This window comes from Rhineura floridana, chromosome 13 (genome assembly GCF_030035675.1).
Source record: "Rhineura floridana isolate rRhiFlo1 chromosome 13, rRhiFlo1.hap2, whole genome shotgun sequence".
Taxonomy (NCBI): domain Eukaryota; kingdom Metazoa; phylum Chordata; class Lepidosauria; order Squamata; family Rhineuridae; genus Rhineura; species Rhineura floridana.
Window position 1 is genome coordinate 26736118 of NC_084492.1, and position 27928 is coordinate 26764045.

Below are 27928 nucleotides of genomic sequence, written 5' to 3' on the forward strand. Positions count from 1 at the left end.
GACGGACGTTCCGCTATACCAATCGGAGCCCACCTCATCTTTTCTTCCTCCCTGATGATCTACTTCTCCACTTTCCTTTCCTCCTTTACGCTGTAATAGACAAGAACGACGCTACGTCACGTTCAAGGAGGGCGGGGCTGTGCGGTAACAGAACAGACGTCGGGGACGGCGAAGGGGGCGAGCGTTCGAAAGGGGCGTGGCAGCGTGTCGCAACGTTCTATGCAGCCAGACAGGGTGTTGCAACGTTCCATGCGCGCGCCGGAAGAAGTCTAAACGCGGGAGGAGGAGGCTGAGCTGGCGAGTTGAATGGAGGGCGAAGCGATCAAGCGCTTGGCGACCAAGCTGGGCGTCACGGCGCCCAGAGTGATCAGGTAATTTATTTTGGGGGGTGTAGAGATAGTCATTAGGCTACGGCTAGGGAACATCAGAACGTATTGGGTGGTATCCAGGTGGGTCCTGCTCAAAGTAGACCCATTGAAATTAGTGAACCTAACTTAGCCATTCACTTCAGTGGGTCTACTCGGAGTAGGAATAGCACTGGATTCCAATCCCTTCGCTTGTTCTATAATGTTCTTACGTTGAGTTCTCTGAGCGGTTTGCAGACTTATTAAAAATATAAAATACAGGCCCCTCCCAAATTTTAAAACTGTATAAACTAGCCGCGTGCAAATCAGAGCGCATGGTCGTAAAAGAAATTATTAAGTCTATATTCCGCCCTTCCTCTCAGAAGGGGGCAAACAAAACACTAAAAACACCCTAAAACATTTAAAAACAGACTTTAAAATATATTTAAACAAATCAGACTTTAAAATATATTTAAACAAAACATCTTTAAAAACATTAAAAAGCAATTCCAATACAGACGCGTTTTGGGATAAGGTCTCAACTTAATCTAAAAGCCTCACAAATGTAAGTAGAGCCCATCAGCCAGATCAGACCAAAGGCTCTATCTACACCAGTCTCCTGTTTTTCACCCACAGTGGCTATGCAAATGCTTCCCAGAAGCTCATGACACGTCTGGCCCAAGAGCAGGAACAGTTCTCTATCATACTAGTGTTCAGCTAGTATTCGGAGATATGCTGCGCCTGCAAGTGGAGGCTCCATTTCAGCACTGTGATAAATAACGTTGTTAAATGAGCATGAGTGCAACTTTCTCTTTTATACTGGGGATTGGGGGCCCTCCAGATCTTGTTGGATTCCAGTCCCCATCAGTCTGAGCCAGCATGGCCACTGGTCAGAGAGGATGGGAGGTGTAGTTCTACAATGTCTAGAAGGCTCTGATTCCCTGTTCCTGTTTTATAAGGACATTGTAAAACCCTGCAAGATCACACCAACAGCCCATCTAGTCTGGCTTCCTTTTTTCCTGGGGAAATTGTATACAGGCCTGGGTGATACGTTTCTGTTGCTGTTTGTTCCTCTGGAACTAAAATATTGCTCCAGAAACGGAGATTGTATTTATTTTGAAGATTTATACTTTTCAATCGAGTGGTTCTCAAGGTAGTTTACCAGGGTTCAAATCGCCAGCCAGCTACAAAGATCTCTGGGTGACCTTCGGCCAGTCATAGACTGGCCTACCTCACAGGGTTTTTTTGAGGGTAAAATGAGGAGAGAGAGAACAACCATGTACGCCATCTTGAGCTCCTTGGGAACAAAGGAGGGCTATAAACAGTGGGTTTTTTTCAACAAAAAAAGAAAACCCCAAACTTGCACATACATGCAAAATCCAGCAGCCCTTAGATCTGTGGCCAGTAGATAAATAGCTGTTGCTAAGTAACCATGATTTTTGTCTTTATAAGAATAGCCATTTAGGAACAGACCAACAAGCCCTTCTAACCCAGTATCCTGTTTTCACACAGAGGCCAGCTAGATACTTCTGGGCATCCCAGAAAAAGTGCAGTAGCCCTCCTTTGGTGGATCATGTTTATAAACATAGGAAGCTGCCTTATACGGAGTCAGGTCATTGGTCCATCTAGCTTATTATTATCTATGCTGACTGGCAGCAGCTCTCCTGTATTTTAGACAGGGGTCTCCCCTTTCCCTACCTGGAGGTGCCAGGGATTGAACTGGGGACCTCTTACATGGCAAGCAGATGGTCTACCACTGAGCTACAGCCCCTTCCCAAAGGAAGTACACGCACACATAAGTTTCATAGTGAGAGTGCTCTGAATATACAGGTTATATTTGGCTGTCGTGGCTATGAAAATGGAATTAATGGTCTCTTCTCTTTGTGGGTCACTAGGAAAGCCGAAGAGTACCTGCGACTGTCTCCAGTGAAATGTGCCACCTTGCTGGTTCAGATGAGTGCCACAAGCAGAGCTGTGATTTGCCTGGACTTGGCTGCAGCCTTCACAAAGGACCCTGTGGACAAAGTAAAAATAAATTGTTAAATCATCTTCTGTCTCCCCGTCCCAAGTCCTTGTGTTCCTCCACAAAAGTTCATTTCTTGCATGCCTGCCCAGTTGTAGCTATATAAGACCATCTGTCGTTAAGCTGATCACCTAGAGGAGAGCCTTATTTATTTCAAGTGACTACGTGAGAGACTATTTATTGTTTTCTTTGCTTTTCTTCCTGCTGAAGGCTTATTTAGTGAAACTCTCTGGCTTGAACAAGACCACTTACCAGAGCTGCCTGAGGTCCTTTGAAAGCCTGCTTGGTGTGCACTCCAACCTTGGCATCCGAGAACTGGCCGTTCAGTTCTGCTGCCTGGAGGCGGTGAACATGGCATCAAAAATATTGCAGAGGTAGGGAGTTTTGAAGGGGTTCTTGTAGCCCAAGCTTTTATCCTTGCTGTTAGGAAGTGCAAAAAGGATCCGCAATAAAATGTTCCAGTTTGTAGCACTCCCTTTTCAGGGTTTTAGCCAGTCAGGTTACTCTATTCTGTTCCCCTTCTCCCCCAGTTTTCTGTTTCCACTCTGCAGCAGTCAGTCAGCATTCCATGGCCACACAGCATGTTCTGTCCTCAGAGGCTAAAGCGGGCGGAGCAGTAAATACACGTTTTATCTTTGTGCAATAGTCTTGTTTTGACGCACACTCCTCTCTATCCTCCATCCGGGCAAGCAAGAGGCATGATGGGAGTTCAAGGAGACATTGCAGACAGACAAAAATGCTCAAGTAGGACGTGAAGCAATGCCAATGAGGCTTGTGGCTGGGGAGGGCGTATGGTCTGGAAAGAGTCCCATGGACCAGGTGGAAAGGCTACATGTTGGCCTGATGCTGCTGAGCTATATAAAAACAGGCAACCAGAGACGGTGTTCACTCTTAACATACAGCACAGATGGACAGCCACGACTGTCGACTTAATTTCATGCAGTCCTCGGCCTACGTTTATGCAGGTGGCAAAGAGGGAAGAAACGGGGGTGGGGATCAAGGGGGGGGTAACAGAAAGAGCGAGAAAATATGTTTTTAAACCTTTTTTTTTAAAAAAAGATGTTTATAAAGCTTTTTTTAAATGTTTGTAGAGATTTTTTGTTTTAATATGTTTTTAATGTTTGTTTTTATTTTAATGTATTTTAAAGTTTGTTTTTATGATGTGTTGAAATTTTTAGTGCTTTTGTTTGCTGCCCTGGGCTCCTACTGGGAGGAAGGGTGGGATATAAATCTGGCAAACAAATAAATAAAAGGGGTGCCCCACCCATTGCCAGTATGCACCTTTGACACAAAAAAGTTGCCCACTTTCAACTATATTAAAGAGACCTTTGTTCTCATGTTATATTTTATATATGTTATATTGCCACCCTGGGCTCTTGCTGGGAGGAAGGGCGGGCTATAAGTCTAACAAATAAATATATTTTGTGTGTTTCTTTTAATCAGTTTGCCACACTGGACCTCTTAAGATTTCTGTATGTTTCTTTGAAGGAGAGGAACTTATATAGTGAACTTGGGAAAGATCTGTAACTCAGGTCTTGGAGAGTTGCAGTTTATCTGATGGTTTAAGGCAGCTTCATACATCTGCATGTTCACATGCTTTGCTCTAAATTAAACCGTAAAACCAGTCTTCCCTAGGTTGGTGTTGTCCAGATGTTTTGCTCCACAGTTCCCAACAGCCCTAGCCAGCATGATCAGGGATGATGGGAGTTGTAGTTCACAACATCTGGAGGGCATCAGGTTGGGGAAGTCCACTTTAAACCATGGTTTGAAATTGATTTAATATTCCACCTTTTTTCAGAATCTGTTAGCCATAGTTTGTTGGAAACAGGAAACTATGGTTAATTGAAGGTTTCCTAGCTTGTTTGCCAACTCAGATAAATGGGCTACAGATGTGGACAAAAGGGTTGTTCATATTTCTGCTCATTTAGCCAAAACACAATTGTTCAAGCTCTCCAGAGAAAACCACTATTTGAGCCCCTGCTAGCATCATGTCAAAATGGCTGTGGTTTCAAAAAGAGGCTTTGCTGTTTCAGGTATGAATCCAGTCTGCTGGAAGCTCAGAAAATGGATCTTGATTTATCAAAGTCCTTATTCACAACTGCAGCATTGTTTACAGCTTGCAGGTAAAGTTGGCCGGGGTCCATGCTGTTGTTGGGGTGAGGTTGGTACCAAGGAGTTCTCCTTGCATTTGTTTTATGGGAAGAAATCGTAACTTGGAGTCTGCACAAGAAAGAAATGAGGAGACTGTTTAGAACAGAAGTTGGCCAGTTGGCAGAGATGATTGGAGTAAGAGCCCTGCATTAACAAGACTTGTCCTGGCTGGCTACCTACAGGCAGTTCTTACTTACCATAAGTGAGCGGCTATTTACAAGCCTGAAGCCATGGCAATGTTTGGATTAGGACTTTGCTTTCTCCTCGTTGGAGGAAGAGAGGTATTTTTGATGCAGCATCTTCTGTGCAGAGTATGGCTAAATAGTCTCTCAAAAACCAACTGGCTGCTTCTTGCAGATGTTTGAAACTTAAAGTGGATAAGAACAAAATGGTGGCTGCTTCAGGAGTGAAGAAAACCATATTTGACCGTCTCTACAGCCAGATGGAGAAGCTAAGCCAGCAAATCAGCAGTACGTATTTCTTCTTTGTGCCTTGCAACCTCGGTCCCCTGTTTCCATTATCTGCCAGCGATAAAGTGTAACCACATTGATTCCTAATTTATCTTGCAAGGCCTTTGGCGAGGGAGGGGTGGGGTGTTTCTGGTCTTGTAATCTTGTTTTGCAAAGTCGCTATTGGCTATCTTTGAACCCATCCAACCCAGGCAACTGCAGCGCAAACAAATGCAAAAACAAAGAACTGACCAGCTGCCAGCTTTGATAATGAGCTCTGACTCGAAAGATTGTCTCACCCCATATATACCCAGTCAATCACTGCACTCTACAGGTGGGGGCCTCTTGCAGATTACTATCTTATCAGGAGGTCCGTTCCACACACTATAGGAATCTGGCCTTTAGCCCCGTGGCACGTACTCTTCGGAATTCCCTCCCATTATATACATTAGTTGGGTGCCATCTCTGTCGCCATTGTAGTGCCTACTGAAGACCTTCCTCTTCGAACAAGTCTTTTAAGTAGAGATATTTCCCAGTCTGCGTCTGTATTGGAATTGTTCTATTGTTTGTACGTTTGCCACCCTGGGCACCTTTGGGAAGTAAGGATGGGATATAAATTTAATAAATAATATAGTAACTTTAATTATTTTTACTTTATCCATAAAGTCCAGGGCAAGGTTCAGTCTGAAACAAGCAGTGTTGCATCATTGAACTGTAAAACATGCCCTAAAACACTTTGCCAGTTAATAAATTTCATCCTGGCCACCAAAGTTCTCCTGAGGCTGTAGGATCATTTTCGATCTTTGCACCACCTCTGTGGGGATTGTTTCCTTTCCCATCATATGTGTAAGATAGGGAAGGGGTGAGGTTCCATAGAGAAAGAAGGAAAGCTATGCAAGCTGCAAACTCTGCCAGCCATCAGCTGTGGTCTCCAACGAATTCCCTCCTCCCAAGGTTCAATGGTCCTCCATAGGTAAAAGTTTCCCTGTCTAAACTTTAAAGCCAGAGCTTTGAACTGTGTCCAGAACTGTGGTTGTACCCATTGTCTAGAACGGGTGGGGAAACCTGTGACTCTCCAGATGCTGCTGGCCTCCAACTCCCATCATCCCTGACCATTGGCCATGCTGGCTTGGGCTGATGGGAGTTGGAGTTCCCACCTTTGGTTTACTATAAACCGTACTGAGGAAGTTGTTCTCTCTTTTTCCAAAGGAGAAAGCATTCAGTTGACCATAGAAGCCCCAAAACCTGAGGAGACCTTTCTTGAATGCCTTGGAAAGAAACCAGGTAGGACTACCTTGATTTGCCTATTGCAACTGAAGAACAGGGGCCTTTGATGGAAGTTCTTGCAGGAACTAGGATGCAAGATCAACTTAACTCAGAGTCCTTCAACCTTGGGTCCCTGGATGTTGTTCAACTGCAACTCCTATCAGCCCCAGCCAGCTTAGCCAATGGCCAAGGAGGATGGGAGTTGTAATCCAACAACATCCGGGGACTCAAGGTCCAGGGAATCTATGACTGAAGGGGTGAAATAAGTTCTTCAGCAATACAGCTAAGATGTATACTAGATAGGGAGGGCGGGGGGAGTTCCTGCGTTACCGTAAGACAGTGTCTTCAAAGTCTTGTCTTTTTTTCCCTCCACAACAGCAGTTTATACGGAAGCAGAGGTCCCTCGGAAGCGTCCAAAAGCTGAAACGGACCCAAAAGAAGAGTACGAAGAATGGAAGAGGAGAATTTTGGACAATGCCGCTAAATCACAAAGGGACAGTGTTTGATCTGAGTGTATCCAAAACACAAGCAGCCCTTCTGGGTTTTTAAAATCAAATGTATTTCTATGCTGGCAACCTTCGTAAGGCTTGTCAGGCACTGGTTTGACCACACACCTGCCAGTTGAGTTGTTGTAGCACAAGCCTAGGATCGTAGGAACTGGCCTGCATTTACCACTTCCTCACCTGGATGCCTCTAGGATGAGAGCAGAAGCCAGGCCTAGCAATTGGTTGGCCTTTGTCATGAGGGCTGCACTGCTGAAGCACTCCCCAAAATTGGGGAAGCCTTTAGGAGAGACCCCCTCATTTTTATAGTTGAAGTCTCTGCAAGTACCATTGTTTAAATTCTGACACTTGAGCAAGCTGGAGCACTTTTTGCAATGGGAGAATTTCTGTGCCACATCTCAAATTCTGAAGGTGGAAACTGAAGCACCATGGCAACTTCTGGATTTAGCAATCCAAACTTTGACTGCAGGGCAGGACACGTACCTCAGTTGTCTCTATCCTCGCTCAGAAGCGAACCAGGGTGATATTCAGTGCTAATCCCACTCAGAGTAGACCCACTGAAGTTAATAGATGTGACTAACTTGGGTTCATTAATTTCAGTGGGTTACTTTGTGTAGGAGTTAGTTGAATACAACCCATTATTTTCAATGGAAATTGCTTAATCAGAATTGGAGTGCTAAATTTCTATCAGTATCCTAAGTGACTGCTACTAACTCAGCTTTTCATCCTTCAAAATGGTGAATTGGGTCACTGGGGATTGACACAGGACAACACAGATACATTTTTACTCTTAAACAACATTGTACCATAAATATGATGTCTCTTTAAGACTGATCTGGTTGTAGCCTTGTCTAAGAGTTCTCTGCAGAAACATCAATAAATATTTTTACTTCTAGTTTCATTCCTCTTTTGCAAATGTCAGAGGTCAACATCTAAAACAGAGTTGCTGTTTGTCCAATATGATCATATGTACGTAGAGCTTATCGTTCATTAATTGCCTGCCTGGTGGAAGATTTAAATGTTAAATTATGAATATCTGGAAATACTGGAGGAAGTGGTTTTTTGGTGTGTTTTTTAAAGCCAGTGTAGTATAGTAGTTTTGTGTGCTGTACAACAGATTTTTCCAGTTTTCAGCTGTGTCCATGTGCCCCAAAAGTTTGAAGAACCCTGATTTCAATCAGCTTTTCCTATAAAGTGAGACCTCCCCTCCCCCCCCCCAATGTGTCTGACAGTGTCGGTACTCTTGATGTGATGGTCTTAATGTGTGCTAATAGACAATAAAGTGGACCACCACAGCCAATCAAGACTTAAATAGATGGTCAGAAAGTCCCTCGGGATGTACTGGTACATCTTTTGTCTAATTTGCAATAGATGTATGAGGGTTTCTGACTCCCAATAGTTTAACAATAATAAATAAACTTGCGGTGAGATTAAATTCTCTGTGATAGTAGACCTTTCCATCTCATATCTCAGCCCCAGTCTACCTCGCCTGTAAAATAGTATTAATTGGTTGCCTTTGAGATGGTTTTTGTGCATCTCTGCTGGCTGATTTTAAGAGTTTTGGGATTGGCTCCTTGATCTGCAGTAACTTTGATGTACATTTGCACTTGTCTCTATGCAAGTTGTCCCAGTGTAAGGCTCAGAGGATGCAGAAGGTAACTGATGCTGTCCTCCTTGCCATTTGTTTTACAGCTGGCTCTGATGGGTGGACCTTGATATTCTGGTAAAAAAAAAAGAATGTAGATTCCCACAAGCCTTCCCAGGCTGAATTATGAAATAAAAACACAGCAGTGTGAACAAATGGGTAGAGGAAAATGGGGGTCAAGAAGAGGCAATAGTGGGTGTGGGAGCATGTCAAATGGCAGCAAACGTTTGGGAAATTTTATATATATATATATATATACACACACACACAGTGTCTTGCAAAAGTAATCAGACCCCTGACCAATGCTCATTACGGAATTACAAATCGTACATTGTAATTTCATTCTGTATGATATTTTATTTTGAAACACTGACTCAAAATCAATTACTGTAAGATGACATTGGTCTTATGCTGGGAAATGTTTGTAACTGTACATAATTGATCTGTGCGTAGTATATTAGCTTGAAAGCAAATAGACTGAAATTAGCTGTATCAAGGATGTTGTTGCTGCTGCTTTAAAATCAGCTCCTTTATCCATGCCCCAAGGTTCTCAAACCAGATTACATTCTTGAAGGAAACCAGTCCCACTCAGAAAGGGTTCATTGCTAAGCACTAACATATAATTAGAGAAATGAAGGTATATGAGGCATAATTCAAGCTTCTCCCCTGCCCAACCATTCCAGCCACCTCTTTCATGTGTTCGCTTGTAACAACACAACTGGGTTTTTTATATATATCGAAAGTCCCGGTCTATCCTATCAGGCTCAAAGGCAGAAAATTAAGCACACTTGTGGCTATGGGATAATGGAAGAGACGGAAAGAAATCCTAATTGCCAAGCGGGTGGGCCGATGGCGAAAAGCATGAAGTCCTTTTGGTTTTCTGTCGTCTTCTAAAACAGCTTACGCAGGACTTTCAGACATGCTGGGGAACCTCCTTAACCTGTTGGCAGCAGCAACCACGTAGAAATGCTTCTGCAAAGAAAATAGAAGCCACTGGGATGTTAAAAGGTACAAGAGTGGATATTGTATCACACAGCGGGAAGGCTGAACTACAGATCAGGAAATGGTTAGAAGCTAGCTTCATCCATGAATTTGTTGAATGGCTTACAACAGACCCCATGCACTCTCCTTTTCTCCTGGCCTTCCCATCCTGCAATAGGGGAATAATCCTGACCTACCTTTCACAGTGGTTTTAAGATACCTCGGGTTTCAGGGCCAAATGCAGTCATCAAGGTCTCTCAAGAGTAGGAAACCTTTTTTTTTGTCTAGAGGCCAGATTCTCATCTGGCCAACCCTCTGAGGGCCAAGTGGGTGAGTCCAAAGGGCAGTACATTAAATAAAGCTAATTGTAGAAAGCCACACACACTATGCAGCTTTCAAACAGTTTCAGTGCATCTCCATTTTAATTTAATTTTTTAAGGGAAAGGGCTGTAGCTCAGTGGCAGAATCCCAGGTTCAATCCCTGGCATCTCCAGGTAGGACTAGGACAGAATCCTGTCTGAAACCCCAGAGAGCTGCTGCCAGTCAGTGTAGACAGTACTGAGCTAGATGGACCAATGGTCTGACTTGGTATAAGGCAGCTTCCTATAAATAGCTGCCACCTATTGCTACTATTTGATCCATTTCAGAACCTTCAGAAATACTGCTTTCACCATAGATCTGTGAGGGGTTGATAGGGGTTGAGAGCTCCACTTCATGGGCAAAGGTTAGACAAGATGGCATTTTGGTCCCTTTCAGCTTTGCAATTTCTTTTTCATTTTCTCTGCAAATCATCAGGAACATCTACTGTTCCACCCCCCAAAAAAAAATAAATGACTTAGGGTTGTATCCAACTATGTTTTACTCAGAGTAGACCCATTGAAATGGATGGGCCTAAGGCAATTGTCTCCATGAATTTCAACAGGTCTACTCAGAGTAGCTGGATACAAGCAACTCTTAGATTCTCTACCACAATGGAGGCCGTCTTCCATTTATGGCAGGATCACAGCCATGTAGACGTCTAGATCCATCTGTACCAAAGGTATCTATTTTATTTGGATGATAGCCAATGTAAGTCATACTCAGACGTGGATGTAAGCAAAACCATTAATTCTGATGAGTGTTACTCTGAGTGTGATTTAACACTGTATATCACCCTTCATTCTCACAAGAAGAGCCTACTGCATCAGGCCAAAGGCCCACCGCCTAGCATCCTCTTCTCACAACATCCAGCCAGATATCCATAGGAAACTGCAAGCAGAACTTGAGTGCACCTACAGTTCCCAGCAACTTGTATTTGAAGCATACTACCTCCGACAGTGGAGGTAGAACATAGCCACTGATAGTAGCTCTTTCCTAGTTTGGGAGTTTATGTGTCTAGTCCTGAAGAGCTTGAGGGCTGCAGCTGGTAATGTGTATTTGATCCCTGAAAAGATGCAAGACCATTGCCCCATTTAGCTCAGTATTGACCAGGACTGTGGAGTCCGAGTCAGAAGCAATTTTGGGTGGAGTCGGAGTCGGTAGAAATGTACCGACTCCAGCTTCAAAATAAATTTTGATTGACAATTTTTTTAAAATATAAATTCAAAATGTCAAAGAAGCTTCCCATGAAGTCAGCTGTAGTTGAGCATTTCACCATAACTCAAGATGGGAAACATTTTGTGTGTCAGTGTATGACACAGGACCCAGATGAAGACAAATGCTGTGATGCCAAGATCAGCGCATATTCAGGCAGCGATAAAAATGCTCCTATGAGAGCTTCCAATTTAAAAAGACATTTACAGCCCTTTCTAGCGCTGTGGAGTTGGAAGCAATTTTGGGTGGAGTCAGAGTCAGAGTCAGACAGTAGAAAAATAGAAGAGTCGGAGTCAGACTCAAAGGTTTGGCATACCGACTCCACAGCCCTGGTATTGACTACACCACTGTTCGCCCGCCCACTCCAGATGTTGATGGACTACAACTCCCATCTTCCTTGACCATTGACCATGCTGTCTGGGGATGATGGGAGTAGCAGTCCAACAACATGTGGGGACCTAAGGTGAAGAACATTGGTCTAACACTTAGTGGCTAGCCCTACCTTGAGATGCCAGGGATTGAACCTGGGACCTCCTGCATGCGAAGCAGATACTCTACCATTGAGCTACAGCCCTTCCTCATAGCACAAGAGTTCTCACATTTGTCTTCTGCCTTTCAGCCAATGTGGACCCTTCAACCAGCTTTGTACACGTTTATCGTACTCTGTTTACTTTTTCTGCCCAGTTGCCAGTGTCCAGGGATTGGAGCTACCCTGCTGTTAATTACAAGCCTTTGGAGCATTCAAGGTGTTGACAGGATCAAAGAGCGAAGCAGCAGCTAGCTCCACTCTCTGTCATTCTGACAACGTAGAGCGATATCTGAGCTCTCCCCAAGGAAATTCTTTATTTCTTCATGGAGCAAATGCCACGTTTTGTAGTCACAGCCTCCTCCGTGGTTACTGCAGTGTTGCAACAATGGCAGGTTCAGTACCAAGGAGTAACAACGGCTGTATGGGAGATGTCAGATGGAACAAGAAATCTCCACAAGACCAACTATCTGTGTAACCTAGAGATGTGAACACCCGGGGGACAAAAGCCAGAAAAAATCAGGGAAAAAATCCTGTTTTTTTCCAAAGCCTTTTTGTTTGTTTGCTTTCCGAAAAATTGAAAAATTACTTGGGCTATGACATGTTAAAGGGTATAGAAGCTTGTTTCAGTCTGGGCAGACTTTCAGTTTTTAAAAGTCCATGATAATGGAGCACAGACAGAGTGATAGTTCAGCAAATGAGACTGATTAAATTTCATGTAGTATTCACTGAGACTCTCCCCCCCCCCCGTGCTTTCTATGGAAATGAATGCTTTATTGTCTGTTTGACACTGTGGAGGAGACATAATAATTTTCTTTTTTTTAGTATAACCTTGACGGTTTCTTCTGTTTTTATTGGGGTTTTTTTGCCTGCTTCTCATAAATAAGCAAAACGAAAGAGATGCTAGGTTCCTTACAGTTCAGCAGCTTGTAACGCCATTTGTAACACACACAAAAAAGTAAATTCAATTTGTAATTATTGTCTGATTAAACTGTACTTTTTATGCCAGACATGATGGTTGTACATAATATATCTTATATTCCTGAAGTTAAAAAGTGACTTTTGATCTGTAAATAATCAAAAGGAAAAGGAAAAGCAGTATTGCATATTTTAACTTTTTCCCCTCAAGATTTCCATTTTTTCCCCGGAACAAAGCTGTTGTTTTTTTCATGGCTTCCAAATGTCTGAAAATTGTACGTCTCTCATCTACTCTAGCATTCTGTTTCCCACAATGGCCAGTCAGATGCCTCTGGGAAGGCCTCGTGCAGGGCATGAAGGCAACAACCAGTCTCCTGTTATAGCCCACTAGCAACTGATACTTGGAAGCGTAGTGACTCAGAATAAATCCACTAATGATCTACTAGTATTGCATCAATGATATGTTGTGGAATACTCCCACAAAAATCCACCAGTCTGGAGGAGCCCTTAGTCCCAAGTCATTCAGGGTTTTAATGGTTAGTAACAAGACCTTGAACCTGGCCCAGCAGCTGATTGTCAGCCAGTGCAGGTATATGTGCATGTCCAAATGCTCATGGGTGACAACGATGAGCACCCTGAATTGTGCTTGGAAAAGAACAGGAAATGAGTGTAGAGCTTACCTTCCATTTCCTCTGTGCCATGTAACGCTGTAGTAGCAGCTGGGACTTCAAGCAAGCCTTTGTTTTCTTGGCTTTGCCAGGCAGGTCCATCAGCCATTCGTGTTTAAGGCAATTTGCTGCACTTGTTCTGCCACTGTGACAATGCGAGAAGGGAATTTGTGAACGGGAAGCTTGCAACAAACATCGTAGCTCCTTCTCTTCGCATACATACATATACACAGTGTGTGAATTCCAACCTTATTTGGAAATGAATGACAGCCATTCAGCATTGGCCTTGAATTTCCATTCTGATTATTTTGGAACCAAATGAAATTGCATGAGTTGCATGGATGGTCTACATAGTAGGGAACTTCTACCACGTAGGCCTCTGAATTTGGCCCACAAAGCCATTTTGAGTAAATTATGCCCACCTGTCAGTCACCTGACATCAGGCACAGAGATCTGTTAACTGTGATCTGAGCATTAAGTTCTGTGATTGAAGGTAAGGGATGTTTAATCTCCAAACTTAACCCTAAGGACCACTAGAGCGCTGACTGGAGATAAACTTCTGCTTGCTCTTTAAAAGGCTGCAGGCAGAAACTCATCTCAGTCTTAGTGCTGTAGGTCAGAGATATACATGTGCCTGCACCCATTTTGAACTTTCAGTCACCTGGCATCGTATGACAGCAAATGACTGACCAGTGGGATGCCCCATCTACCTGACAAATGGCCCACAGAGGGCAGGCCAGTTCTGGATGCATCCCTCATGCTGAAAAAGATTCCCCACCCCTGTTCTACATACATATAATCATATGTACATAGAAGCCTATAATGGCCATTGGCTACAAACAGTAAAACCTGACTGACTGACACAGAAGCCCAATCCTCCCCATTGCTTCAGCATGCAATTTTGAGGAGCAGGTTCAGTGGACACAAGGACGATGGGGCTGAATGGAGTGGGCTGAGAGGAGGACTAAATTTGCAGGGGAGTCTGGCAAGCTAAGCTGGATCCAGATGAATCCAAGCCAAGGGACTATAAGATCTGGATCCAGCTGTGCTAAGGCACCTTTTTGAATAAAAGGCAGTGTACCTTTTTCCCTTTACTAGAAGTCTGGAAACAAAGTCTTTTGCTTCTTCAGACACTTGTTCAAATGCTTCCGCATCAAAATCCCAGCTGCAATTGACAATATAATTCATGGTCTCCGTGTCAGTTTCTCCCAGGAAGGGCGATAAGCCACTGACCCTAGAACAGGGAATAAAAGCATTATATGGAGACACTTCTGCCTTTTCACATGTCGTATAAGGAGAAGGGCAATAGCTCAGTGGTAGATGATCTGCTGTTCATGCAGAAGGTCCCAGGTTCATCCCCTAGCATCTCTAGGTAGAGCTGTGAAAGATTCCCCATCTAAAAACCTAGAGGACCACTGCCTGTTAGCATAGATATTATTGAGCTAGATGGATCAATGCCTAACTCGGTGTAAGGCAGTTTCCTATATTCCTATGTGCCTACCTGTGCTTTGTAGCAATGCTATTGCTTAGAAAGAAGGCTCAGGTTTCCCACAGGACTTGCAACCTTTGTTTGGGTCTAGTTGGTGTAGTGTAAGGCCAACATGGTATACAGGGCCTTCTCAGGGACTGCTCCCAGTCTCTGGAACCTTTTGCAAAGGGTGCCCATCTAGCTCAAGGAGAGGGAACCTGCAGCACTCCAGATGTTGCTGGATTACAACTCCCATCATCATTCTTGACCATTGAGGCTGGGGCTGATAGGAGCTGGAGTCCAAAAATATCTGGAGGGTCAAAGGTTCCCCATTCCTGGTCTATCCCATTCTTGAACGACCTTCCACAGGTGGAGACATTTTTATTCACACAGACCTTTGATCTCATAAGCTGACTTGTTATGGCCATTGCAAATATGCTTCAATTAGTTCAACAGGTACTGGTTTTTCATCAGTTGTATTGCTGTGTTTTACCAACCTCTTTTATTTTATTGTTTTTTTCTATTTTACTGTCATTAGCCATGTTGGGCACCATCTGGCAGAAAAGCAGAATTATAAATTTTACCAATAAATAAAGAAAAGAGGAGATAAAATGTCAGACTAGGAACAGGCAGATCCAGATTCAAATCCCAACTCAACCGTTAAGCTTACTGGTTGACCTTGCGCCAGTCTCACACACACAACTCACTCTCTCTCTCAGCCTAACCTACCTGACAGGGTTGTTGTGAGGATAAAATGGAGGGAGGGGGATGAGGTATGACAGGTGACTACCAGAGAGAGCACTTTTTCAGTAGTGGCACCCTGGCTGTGGAATGCTTTTGCAAGAGAGGCGCACCCAGTAACTTTATAATCCTTTTGTTGCCATGTGAAGATCCCCCCCCCCGCCGGCATTTTAAATTCTTAAGATCTTTCCATGCTTTTGAATCCTGTTTTATAGGTTTTGCTGCTGCTTGTTTTCTATTTTTATTGTGATTGTTTTTTAAGCAACATGCAAAAAGCAATGGCTTTTTAAATTGCATTGTTCACTACCAAGCGAATGTTAGCCATTGAGCAGTATGAAAATGTGATATAAATAAACCACATATGCAGCCCTGAGCTCCATAGACGAAAGGCGGGACTCGATGAAAACAAATCATTTGGACAGCAAGCAGGATCAAATGTTCCTTCATTTCCTGAATTATTTATTTATTTGTTCGATTTATATCCCGCCCTTCCTCCCAGTAGGAGCCCAGGGCAGCAAACAAAAGTACTAAAAACACTTTAAAACATCATAGAAACAGACTTTAAAATATATTAAAAACAAAACATCCTTAAAAACATATGAAAACAAAACATCTTTAGAAACATCTTTTTAAAAACCTTTAAAAAGATTAAAAAGCAATTCCAACACAGACGCAAACTGGGATAAGGTCTCTACTTAAAAGGCTGGTTGAAAGAGGAATTATGTGCTGGTTGAGACTGTTAAGAGATATGACGGGCAAATATTTGAATGCTTTCCGCAAGGAAGGAAGAAAAAATCTCCCTGTATATAAAAATGTCACAAAGAAGGTTAGGCTATGCCCTTTTCTTTGACATGCTAGCTTTCTATGTACAGGGAGTTTTCAAGCTAGAACATGTGGGTGGAGCCCAAATTATCAAATTCCCTCTCTTGCACCTTCGTTACTCCCTTTAACTCACCAAGCAATCACTCATAAATTGATGACTTTCAGCTGTTCTGGTCCCTCTTTTAATCACACCTGTATCTAGCTTTTTTAAAAAAATCTACAAGCTGTTGATGTGATTGATACAAACAAGGCAGCAGGTAAACACAGATGTATGTTGTCGTTTTGTTTCATTTTACTGTTTTTATTGCTTTGATTTCAAATTGATTTTTTCTTTTGGTTAACCACCTTCCGGGTATAAGCAAAAAAGACAAGATACAAGTCCTTAAGAAACAAATAAAAATAAATCGAAGGAAGTAGTAGTGCAAGGAAACCAATGTGCTGATGCATTCCAACTAGTGCTTCTTTGATGCTACGATTTGAACGTGCAAATATAGCTGGATCACAAGGGATCTCCCTTTTTGCTATGTGACACCTCCTCTCCCTTTACACACCCATCATCCCCACTCTTGAGTATAGCATAAAGATCAGCTCCCTGGTGGATCTAAATAGGCTTCAGAAGTAGTCTTCTGCATTCTGGCCTTTATAAAATGCCACCCATTGGCCTTTTCTACGGAGTTGATGTCATTGTGACTTTGATCTTCTCTTTCTCTCTCCTTCCCGGAGGGTTTACTCACAGCATGTATGCTATGACGCCCACACTCCACATGTCCGTCGGGAACGACACAAAGTCATAGTTCACCACTTCAGGAGCCAAAAATTCTGGTGTGCCAAAATTAACTTTCAGCTTCTCGCGGGGCTTGTACCTTTACCAGCAATGAGAAGAAGAGAGAGAGACAGAAAGAAAGAAACAGCAATGAAATGATGCTCCAACAGGCAGGCACATGGACCAGACCAGGGATGGGGAACCTGTGGCCTTCCAGATGCAGTTGAACTACAGCTCCCATCATCCCTGACCAATGACCACACTGGCTGGGGCTGATGGGAGTTGGAGGGTCGTAGATTCCTTACCTCTGGACTACACACAGGGCTGAAAATTTTATCAACTTACTGAAAACTTTTATTATTATTTATTTATTTTGTATACTGCTTCATACTTCCAAAGAAGCTTCTAAGTGGTTTACAGTGTTATAAAAAAATCAGACAAATTACACATATAAAACAATACAAAACAAAACAGTTGAAAAGCTCATCTTAAACATTAATGTTAATACGTTTAATGTTAACATCAGAAAACCCAAATTACACATTTAAAACAATACAAAGCATTTGAAAAGATCCTCTTAAACATCAATATAACCTGAAATAACTAACATCATAAATCACAATCACTACTACCAGATCAAGGCACGAATATACCACAAAAACAACCCCACCCACCAAACCCACAAGCGTGTGTGTATGGGTAGCAGCACTCCCACTTCTTCTGCTACCACCCCAAATAACACTCTCACTACGCCATCTTCCCACACCAAGGTCTCCAATCAACATTTTGGCCCTGCCTTTTGCCACAAGGTCTCCAACAACAACAAAAACCCGTTCATTTTTTTTTAAAAAAAACAAGCTTCTAGACCTTAAGTCTGCAAAGACAGTCCTCAAAACAGTGGTTTAACGATTAAAGATGTCAAATAAAACCCACTTAAAATTAAACAATCTTAAGAAATATACACAGAGAAACCAGAACCAGGAGCAGAATAGGCAAGTGACAGGCAATATACTTGTTCCTTTAACAAAGAAAGGGGGGAAAGCTGTGATACTCAGCAAGGTAAATTCTGTGTGCAGTACCAGTTTAGGTGACTGCAGAATAGACAGAAGCTTGATTATGTACTTGTATTAACTTGCAAATAAGGCTCAGGCCCACGCATAGAGTAAGCACCTTTTGAATGTGACAGTGACCACCTGGAGCACCTTTGAGGACAAAGTGCTCGGTTATGTGGCTATTGTCACATCTAAAGTCAACTCCCAGGGCTCCTCCAGATGTCCTTTTTATTGTGCACTCATGATGATTTGTGCTCATGATGGTGTGGGGGCAGTTATATGCAAGCCTTCTTTTAACACTGTTTGCACCTGCAAACGTTTTGGGGTGGGCATACTGCCTCCTTTCCAGGTGGCACATGTCCCACAACTTGCTGCTGAAATCCTGTAACTTTTTAATACTTCAAGAGTGCCCCTCCAGACAACAACAATGCAATCATATTGGGGAAGCATCACAGAACAGCTAATAAAGTGGAACGATGTGTGGATGGTCCAGCATAACCGCTAATGCACTATTACTGTGTCAATGACATGTCGCAGAATATACATCTGCAAAACAAAACAAACAAACAAACCCATCTCCCATCAGCTCCAGCCAGCATGGCTAATGGTCACGAGTGATGGGAATACTAGTCCAGCAGCATATGGGGACCCAAAGGTTGGGAAAGGCTGCTTTAGACTTAAGTGTTTAGGGCAACTAAGTGCTTCCTCTAGTGCAAGGATTTCCGCTTGCACAGTGCAACTTCCCCTCCCTAAATCTGCTGCAGAGCATTGGGGGGAAACCCAGAAAAGATTTAGGGAGTGCCCAGGAAGTTCCATTGTATGAGCAGAAGAATGGATACGCCTTTAATGTTAGGCTAAAACATTAGAAGCAGAAAAGAAAAAAGGCCTTACCTCCTTGCTAATCCAAAATCAATAATTTTAATCTGGTTTCCTGTGCAATTCACACATAGTATGTTCTCAGGCTGCAAAAGAAAAAGGTATACAATCTTTTCAGAATCCACCTTTAACCAGCAACAACCCAATATATTGTCATGATTAGTGTGTTGGACTAGGACTAGAGAGATCCAGGTTCAAATCCTCACTCAGTCATGAAGCTCACAGGCTGACCTTGGGCAACACAAATACCAACAATACATAATATTAAAATTATGATAAAGTTTAAAAAAAGAATCCTGTTATTTTAAATTATAGAAAATCAGAATAAAAATGGTGACACCTTTCCCACTGGATTGTGAATAGGGAGTGCTATTGCCTCTAATTATTTAGGCTAAATAGGCAGTAAAAAGAAATTTCTGTCACCTTCAGGTCTAGATGAAGGATGTACTGTTGATGCAGGTAGTAGATTCCTTCACATATTTGCTTGGTAAAAAGGATGGCATCCAATTCAGTAAGATTGTAGTTTTCATCTGTGATCCGGTCAAACAGTTCGCCACCATCAACACTAATATGGCCACAGAACAGAATGTTGAAGGGAGATAGATATCCTCTTATTAGCAAAACTGATTTATGTACATCAAGTCCCAGATTCAGCGGACATCAGTCATTGGATCACAAGAGTTGGAAGGGGCATCAAAGGTTATCTACATGTCCACCCATCCAGCCTAAACTTAAAAGCCTTTAAGCAAAGGAGAGTTTAACCATTTTCTGAAACAATCTGCTCCACTGTCAAAAACCATCAGGAAGATCTTCCTAATATTTAGTCAAGATCCCCTTTCTTGCCATTTGAACCTGTTGGATTAGGCAGTGGTGGCTAGTGCCCATTGGAACAGGTGGAACTGAAGACAGAGAGCCCAAATAGTAGGTAGCACCAGAGCCAACAGCAGGCAAAGCCAACTTAATTCTAGTTTTGTCCCCATCCTCCTCCCTACTGAATTCTACAAGGGCAACACTCAAGAGGCGGCTGGTGACTCATCATCAGTGGGGCAGTGGAATCCACTCCAGGTTTTAATTCAAACTTTCAAAGAGCTGCTTCAGCACCTTGGACAGCTCCTTGAAAGTTCAGACTAAAACCCAGAGCGGATTCCACTGCCCCACTGACATACAGCCACCAGCCATCACTGGCAACATGCAAACTAAGGACAAGGAAGCAAGGTGCAAAACGATGACTGAACAGAAGGTTCCTCCTGTATTCAGAAGCGCACCTTTGGATCCAACCCACTTAGATTTTGGCCAAGTGAAAACATATTAAAAATTTAACTAGTCAAAGATTAATCAACTAATCATTTCACCAGTTGAGAACATTACTAAAGACCGATGGTTTATTTGAACAAAGAAGTTCTGGGTCTCAAATATCTCTGGAAATCAGATCTGGAAGCTCTGCCATAATCCTACATGCATGCCAAGCGGCTATGCCTACTCAGTGGAAAGAGATTGCACTCTATATATCCACAGAGACATGCAGTTCTCTATTGCTACTTCATGCATTCTGGGATTGCACCCTGGTATTGAAACCAGATTCAAGAGCTGAACCTGGCGATTATTGTCATAAATTAAGCTCTGGCCAGGGAGAGGCATGTAAAAAGTCACATTTACCCCATTAAAAAAGAAATGATACAATTTATCTCCTCCTCGCTCACTGCTTCCATTAAATGGTTTCAATAATCCCGGGGGGGGGAGGTTAAAGATACTCAAAGATGTGTTATGACTCACTATTCCATTATTAAGGTGAGGTTGTTCTTGGACTCAAAAGCATCATAGAGCTGAATCAAATTCACATGGTTCAATTGGTTCATGATATTTATCTCGTTTTTCACTTCTTCCTGAAATATTAGAGATTGAGAGCATTGTGAGCATTGGCAACAGGCTGCAGACAATCTAATGTTTATTGTCTTTCAGGGGATGGGGGGTTCAGGAGGCATGCCCCACTTTGCCATAGCCCCCAGAAATGGGAACAGGAGCCATGACAAGGGTGTCAGAAGAAAAAAAGGAACACAGGAAGCTGCCTTATACCAAGTCAGATAATTAGTCCATCTATAGAATCACAGAATAGTAGAGCTGGAAGGGGCCTATAAGGCCATCAAGTCCAACCCCCTGCTCAATGCTTAGTATTGTCTACAATGACTGGCAACAGCTCTCCGGGGCTTCAGACAGGACATTCACATCCCTACCTAGAGATGCCAGGAATTGGACCTGGACCCTTCGGCATGCAAAGCAGGGACTGTAGCACTGAGCTACGACCCTTCCCCAGGGGAGGAGGAGGAAGGCCATAGGGCAAACAGCTGTCTGCTCCCTCAGTGGCTGGTATCTTTGAGCCAGAGAGAGGAACATAGAAAGCTGCCTCATACAAGGTCAGATTGTTTGTCCATCTTACCTAGTACTGTCCACTCTGATTGGCAGCCCTCTCCAGTCTTTCAAAATCACCTGCAGTCTGATTCCCTCATCCTCATCTAGAAATGCCAGGGATTAAACCTGGGACTTTCTGCATATAAAATATGTGCTCTATAGGGATGGAGGAGGAATTTGATTTTGTTTGCTCTTTAGGGAAAAACTACCTCATTTGCATTTCTCAAACCAATATGTGAACTGAAACATAGCTGTCCTTCAAAATTCACATTTCTCCACATTTTGGGTTGCAGTTCTCCAGCTAAATCACATGTACAAAATGTTATGTACAAAATATCCTAAAACACAGATCATCTGGAAATGTGTGTAAAATGCATATAGTAGTGAAAATAACATACAAAAATGCATATATATTCGCGGAAAATTGCTTGCAAAAATGTATATCTAAGAGGTGCACTTAGCCAGGACTAGAAACCAGGCTTTTAGTGTCTCAGCTCCAGCTCTCTGGAACAAATCACCAGCCGAAACCAGACGCGTGCCTAGTATGAGGATGTTTAGGCGCCCGCTGAAGACATTTTTGTCTAGGAAAGCTTTCCCTAAGGTGTACCCAATCACTTATGGAATAATAGTTTCATATCTGATGAAACTGTTTTGTTGTTTTTGGAATTTGTGTGGATGGTTTTATGGCTTTTAGCGTTTGTGGAACTGGTTTTATTGTTTGTAGAGCTTGTGCTTGTGTGTTTTATTGTGTTTTTATCTTGTATACTTCCTCATTGGCTTTTGCCAGATCAGAATCCCGAGGTTACAGCTAAAGTGGTTCATTTTTGTGCTGCCACCATTGCCTGCTACAGAATGTTGATAAAACAAGACTATTTTAATATCTTAGCAGGTTTCCTATGAGGTCTGAAAGTTTTCATATTTTTATATCTATTGTGTTGTATTTTATATTGTTCTGGTTTGCTATATTCTGTATGTGCTGGTCTATGTCCAATATAAATCTAAATCTAAACCAGAGGCTTTATGCTGTGAAGGGGTCTATTCATTTGTATAATCATAATAGGGTAACCATAAGTCGTAATCGAAGGCACATAACAACAACAATAAAATAATACAAAAATGCTTTTATTAGGATATTCTGCTTGGAGGAAATGGCAGGCTGGAGCCCTAAACATAATACACTGAAACATTTTGTTGCAGGCACCATGTCTTGCCTTCCTTTTATTTTTAAGAGGATATAATTACCCTTTCTTTTGCTGCTTTCACTTTGATGATCTTCGCTGCAAGACAGAGTCCTGTTGACTTTTCAGTACACTTGTGAACTTGACCAAAACGCCCCCTGTTGATGGAGAAGACAAAAGTAATGAAGCCCAGAGGAGATATGGCTTACGGAACAACTCATTGGAGACGCCTCTAGAGACCAACTATTCTTATCATCAATTAAAAATAACCCGGTACAAAGCGAACAGAATTGGGAGGTCAAGAGGACTCCGGGAGCTCCTCTTTCTCCTGGATTAGGAGGATTAAGCTTGATCTTTCCATCCAGTTGTTCAGTGCTTACGTTAAAATATTATGCCCCATTTATACTCCTTCATTTCACAGTGGAATGGCAACCTGACAATGGTCTGCGTTTGGTTCTGTAACTGAACATGCCTCATCTGCTGTCCTTTAGAAAAGCATTACTAGAGCTCCCTTTAGAGTGGATATTTCTGGGCTAAATGTGTCAGTTTTTACTAAAGCCAGCGTGGATTTTTTGCATTCCACGATGTTCAATTGAAAATACCCCCATGCCATTCTGATGCTTCCCATAAGCTGATTTCAAAACAAAACCTTACAAAACTTATAGTCCTAAACTCAGAACGGCTTGCTTAACAACACTCTCAATTTTCATGGCAATACACAAAACAGTCAGAGAGAACAGAGAGTTCAAAATCTAAAAAGGGGGTGGAACCTAAACCCTTTTTGGACTTTTTTCTGTCAGAGTTCTCATAATCTGTTGAAATTAATTAAAAACCAGCCAAGTTCACAGAGTACCTGTAATCCTGTTACTGACCTTGCCCCCACATTCTGACCATCATCTTCTGCAGTTTAAAAGTTAAAAAAATGCCTGGCTGATTTTTTATTAATTTAAAATTTTTGCATTGACCTCAATGATAATGTCGGGCGCGCTCAGTAAGAACCTACTGTCAGTGTTCTAAAATCCAGACTCACAGCTGCTGAGCTTAGCTAATCAGGGGGCCACATCCACATCAGACTTTGATTTCACGTGAGACAGTCATGGCTTCCCCCAGAGAATCCTGGGAAGTGTAGTTTATGAAGGATGCTGAGAGGAGATTCCTATTCCACTGACAGAGCTCCAGTGGCCAGACTGGTTTAACTGTCAGCCACTCTGACTGAAGCTCTGTGAGGGGAACAGGGCATCTCCTAGCAACTCTCAGCACCCTTCACTAACTGCACTTCCCAGGATTCTTTGAGAGAAGCCATGACTGTCCAATACCACAATACATGATGGAACGCCTCTCCCGACATGAACCCACCTGTACAGTACGCTCAACATCCAAGGCCCTGGTCACAATCTTCCCCTTTACAATGATCTCCATTGTATTTCTATTTAAATTATCATAAGTATTTCTACATAATTCATGTCATCTTCTGGGATGAGGCACTTTCTCTTTTGGAGAGGGTGGGATGGTGGAGCACGAGTGGCCGTCGTGGCTTCTTTCCATGAATTGTCCCTGACAGTGTCTGCACAGAACTTTATTCCCATGTCATAGTTTGCAAGGGCATTCCTCCACAAGAGAAAAGCGAGCGAGTGTGTGAGAGAGGTCCTTATTTAGAAGTGCATTCATTCATTTGTTTCCTTTCTAGCGAGGCAAACAGTTCCCTGCCCCTTTTTTTTACATTATATCACCCCCTCTATATATTTTTAAATAAATGAAATAAGAAGAGCATGTTCTCAACGGACTTACCCTCCCAAGACTTCGTGATGGCATACCAAGTAACACGTAGTTAACTCTGTTTGCTTGATGCTCACTATGCGATGTTCAAAAGGAGCAGGAGGAGGAGGGCTATCATCTGAAGGAGAAACAAACCATGACTGCCTTGTGTTTTCCTTGGTGGCAAAGAGGGCTGTGCATCATTTGGTTTCTTGTGCCCGCCCCGTCGCTTCCCCAGGCGCAGATGCATTGGAACGCCAATGAGAACATTGGCCTAACAGAGGGCGTCTCAAAGGCTAGTCCTTCTCAGAGTAGACCCATTTGTTTTGGCACCGGAACAGCCTTGGTCGCCCTGTATGATGACCTTTGTCGGGAGAGGGACAGGGGGAGTGTGACTCTGTTGATTCTCCTTGATCTCTCAGCGGCGTTTGATACCATCGACCATGGTATCCTTCTGGGGAGACTCGCGGAGTTGGGTGTCGGGGGCACTGCTTGGCAGTGGTTCCGCTCCTACTTCGCGGACCGTCACCAGAAGGTAGTGCTTGGGGAACATCACTCGACACCATGGACTCTCCATTGTGGAGTCCCTCAGGGGTCGGTCTTGTCCCCCATGCTTTTCAACATCTACATGCAGCCGCTGGGTGCGGTCATCAGGAGTTTTGGAGTGCGTTGCCATCAATATGCTGATGACACGCAGCTCTATTTCTCCTTTTCATCTTCTTCAGGTGAGTCTGTTGATGTGCTGAACCGTTGCCTGACCGCGATAATGGACTGGATGAGAGCTAATAAACTGAGACTCAATCCAGACAAGACCGAGACACTGCTGGTGAATGCTTTCCCTGCTCAGATGGTGGATGTTCACCCTGTTCTGGATGGGGTTACACTCTCCCTGAAAGAACAGGTACGTAGTTTGGGGGTTCTTTTCGATTCTTCCTTGTCTCTCGAGGCCCAAGTGGCCTCGGTGGCACGGAATGCATTTTACCATCTTCGTCTGGTAGCCCAACTACGCCCCTATCTGGACAGGGACGACCTCGCCTCCGTTGTTCACGCTCTGGTAACTTCAAGATTGGATTACTGTAATGCGCTCTACGTAGGGCTGCCCTTGAAGACAGTTCGGAAGCTTCAGCTGGTGCAGAACGCGGCTGCCAGACTATTGACGAGGACCAGTCGGTCTTCGCATATAACACCTATTCTGGCACGTCTGCACTGGCTCCCTATTTGCTTCCGGATGAGATTCAAGGTGCTGGTTTTGACCTATAAAGCCTTACACGGCGTGGGACCTCAATACCTTGTGGAACGCCTCTCTCGCTATGAACCTACCCGTTCACTTCGTTCAGAATCTAAGGCCCTCCTCCGGGTACCAGCTCATCGGGAAGCCCGGAGGGTGGTTACTAGATCTAGGGCCTTTTCTGTGGTGGCCCCTGAGTTGTGGAACAGCCTCCCCGAAGAGGTACGCCTGGCGCCTACACTTCTATCTTTCCGGCGCCAGGTAAAGACCTTTTTATGCTCCCAGGCATTTTAATCTTTTAATTTTCTTAATCTTTCTACTTTTAACATGTATCCTTCTTAATTTGTGTTGTATTTCGTTTTTGTTGTGCTTTCTGTTTGTTTGTACATGTTTTTGTGATTTTTTACTATGATATATTGTATTTTATCTTGTTTGTTCACCGCCCTGAGAGCTATTCTACTAAGGGCGGTATATAAATTGAAATAATAAATAAAATAATAAATAAAACCTGAATAACTTAGGTTCATTAATTTCACTGGGTCCGCTCTGAGTAGGTCTAGCTTTGGCTACAAGCCAGAGGCATAGGTGATGGCACTTCTCAGAAAATTAACAACTGCATGTTCCCGGATGATATTGGCATTGTCCCAATCACCTTTAGGGGGAAGGTGTGAAGGTGTGCCCATGGGTGATTGGGAATTCATTTAAACCTGTAGTTTTCCCCATTTCCCCCTTCATGGACAGTTTTCTGTACTTGGGTTCCCCTAAGCCTGTGGATACCTCCCTCTTGTGCATGGGTGGTGCCCTTTTGGCTACATAAGTAATAACACTCTGGGCTCCTACTGGGAGTAAAGGATGGATATGAATTATTATTATTATTATTATTATTATTATTATTATTATTATTATTATTATTATTATTATTATTTAATGTGACTGAAGAGTGTCTGGGTGATCCATGTCCAACTACCCATGCCCTGGGCACCCTTCGGGAGGAAAGGCAGGATATAAGTACAATAAATAACAATAATGTTAATGATGCTTACCAATGATGACCTCCTCCACTTTACCAGCTCCTAATGCGGAAGCATCTTCAGTTGGTTTACCAGCACCCTGACTGGGTCTTCCGTCTTCCCTTCTTACAGGTGAGCTACTTGATTCCTCAGTCTCTGATATGCCATCTTTCACAGAGACTTTTGTTATCTTTGTGGTTTCCTTGTGGCTTTTCACTTTGCCTCCTGGATCTTTCCCAGAGTCCTTTGCAGCTGAGTCCAGGCACGAAACAGTTTTGCATTTGATCTCTGCTTTCCCTTCAGCCTTCGCAAGTGGTGGTGGACCCATCAATTTCGGCTCCTGCTCACCTTGCTTCTTAGAAGGCTTTCCCCCTTTTGCTTCTTGGGCAGGTTCAGTCCGGCTGTTCTTAGAGGGCTGCTTAGCTTTACAGGAATCTGGCAAATGTTTTGCTCCTTCACCTCCCAATGGTGAAGAAAGACTTGCTGATGCTCCAGAGCTTTTACCTCTGTGGCCTCCAACACCACCTTCTCTGCTCTTTGAAGCCTTGTCTTGATCATCGCTCAGTTGCACGTTGATCGAAAGCCTGCAAAGCAAACATTTCTTTATCTTAAGATACTTCTTTGTGAGCTTTTAGTGGAGCCTAATAAAGGTATTACCCTTTGGGTTTTTTTACCTCTACTGGAAATATGACATAAAATATGGATGCTTATATTCTCTCTCTTTTTCTCTTTTTCTTTTTGTTACATTTGCAAATAAAATAAGGAGGGGGGCATAGAGAACTTCAGGGGCCCAGGGGCCAAATGCAACCCTCTAGGTCTCCTTATCTGGCCCTCGGGGCTATACCTCCTCCCTAGCTGCATCACCTCTCCCCAGGCTACACCCCTCACTAGACCTGCTTTGCACTCTCCTCAAGTGTTTTTGCCTGGCTGTAATGTGTCCTTGAACTCTGCTCATGCTTCTTGCTTGTCTGGTTGAAGGTTAGAAAGGACTGTGCAGCTGAGTGTAGGAACAACCCTACTATACAAAGGTAAAATTCACATTTGTTGCCCTGCCAGCTTTTGCCTCTGGCCCCAGCCACCACAGGCATGTGGCCCCCAGAATCATTTGCCCATCCATAAAGAATGCCGAAGGCCACAAAAATGTCCAAAGCTGCTCGTTTTGTCCATCTAGTTCAGCAGCAGGGCTGGCAGGCAGCAGCACTCCAGAGTCTTACGTGGAAGTATTTCATGTAACTTGCTACTTTTAACTGGAGACAATGATGGGGTGGGGAAATTTGATTCAGTTGGCATTAAAAGGCGAACCCATAACAAAGCCATCCTTTGAAATGTGCACCTCTCTGAATTTCGCTATGTACTTCTCCAGTCAAGTAATGTTTACAAAAAATGCAGTTGTTGTAGTTATGTGCCTCCAAGTCAACTACGACTTCTGGCAACCCTATGAATCAGTGACCTCCAAGAGCATCTGTCATGAACCACCCTGTTCAGATCTTGTAAGTTCAGGTCTGTGGCTTCCTTTATGGAATCAATCCATCTCTTGTTTGGCCTTCCTCTTTTTCTACTCCCTTCTGTTTTTCCCAGCATTA

General features: G+C 43.2%; 2 protein-coding genes and 1 non-coding gene across 5 annotated transcripts in view; 1 reads left to right on the plus strand and 2 right to left on the minus strand.

Moving 5' to 3' along the window:
* The first annotated feature begins 101 nt into the window (after positions 1-101).
* On the plus strand, positions 102-7631 carry ORC6 (origin recognition complex subunit 6). Its single transcript, XM_061593724.1, has 7 exons — positions 102-371; positions 2240-2369; positions 2578-2741; positions 4401-4490; positions 4876-4988; positions 6177-6251; positions 6612-7631. Exons 1-7 carry the CDS (start codon positions 307-309, stop codon positions 6737-6739), a joined length of 765 nt encoding a protein of 254 aa, XP_061449708.1. The 5' UTR covers positions 102-306; the 3' UTR covers positions 6740-7631.
* Positions 7632-8728: 1097 nt separating this feature from the next.
* The window catches only part of MYLK3 (myosin light chain kinase 3), a 37517-nt gene continuing 18317 nt past the window's right edge, over positions 8729-27928 (minus strand). For all 3 annotated transcript variants that reach the window (XM_061593720.1, XM_061593719.1, XM_061593721.1), the window contains 10 exons: positions 26379-26929; positions 24141-24246; positions 22417-22510; positions 20542-20651; positions 19192-19333; positions 18784-18854; positions 16812-16940; positions 14128-14280; positions 13059-13191; positions 8729-9353 (listed from right to left, as the gene is read on the minus strand). In XM_061593720.1, the coding sequence (XP_061449704.1) occupies positions 9282-9353; positions 13059-13191; positions 14128-14280; positions 16812-16940; positions 18784-18854; positions 19192-19333; positions 20542-20651; positions 22417-22510; positions 24141-24246; positions 26379-26929 (1561 nt within the window). In that variant the 3' untranslated portion in view covers positions 8729-9281. The remainder of the gene's footprint in view (positions 9354-13058; positions 13192-14127; positions 14281-16811; positions 16941-18783; positions 18855-19191; positions 19334-20541; positions 20652-22416; positions 22511-24140; positions 24247-26378; positions 26930-27928) is intronic.
* Positions 11438-11515, minus strand: TRNAA-CGC (transfer RNA alanine (anticodon CGC)). Its single transcript has one exon. It is a non-coding gene; the product is annotated as a tRNA-Ala (tRNA).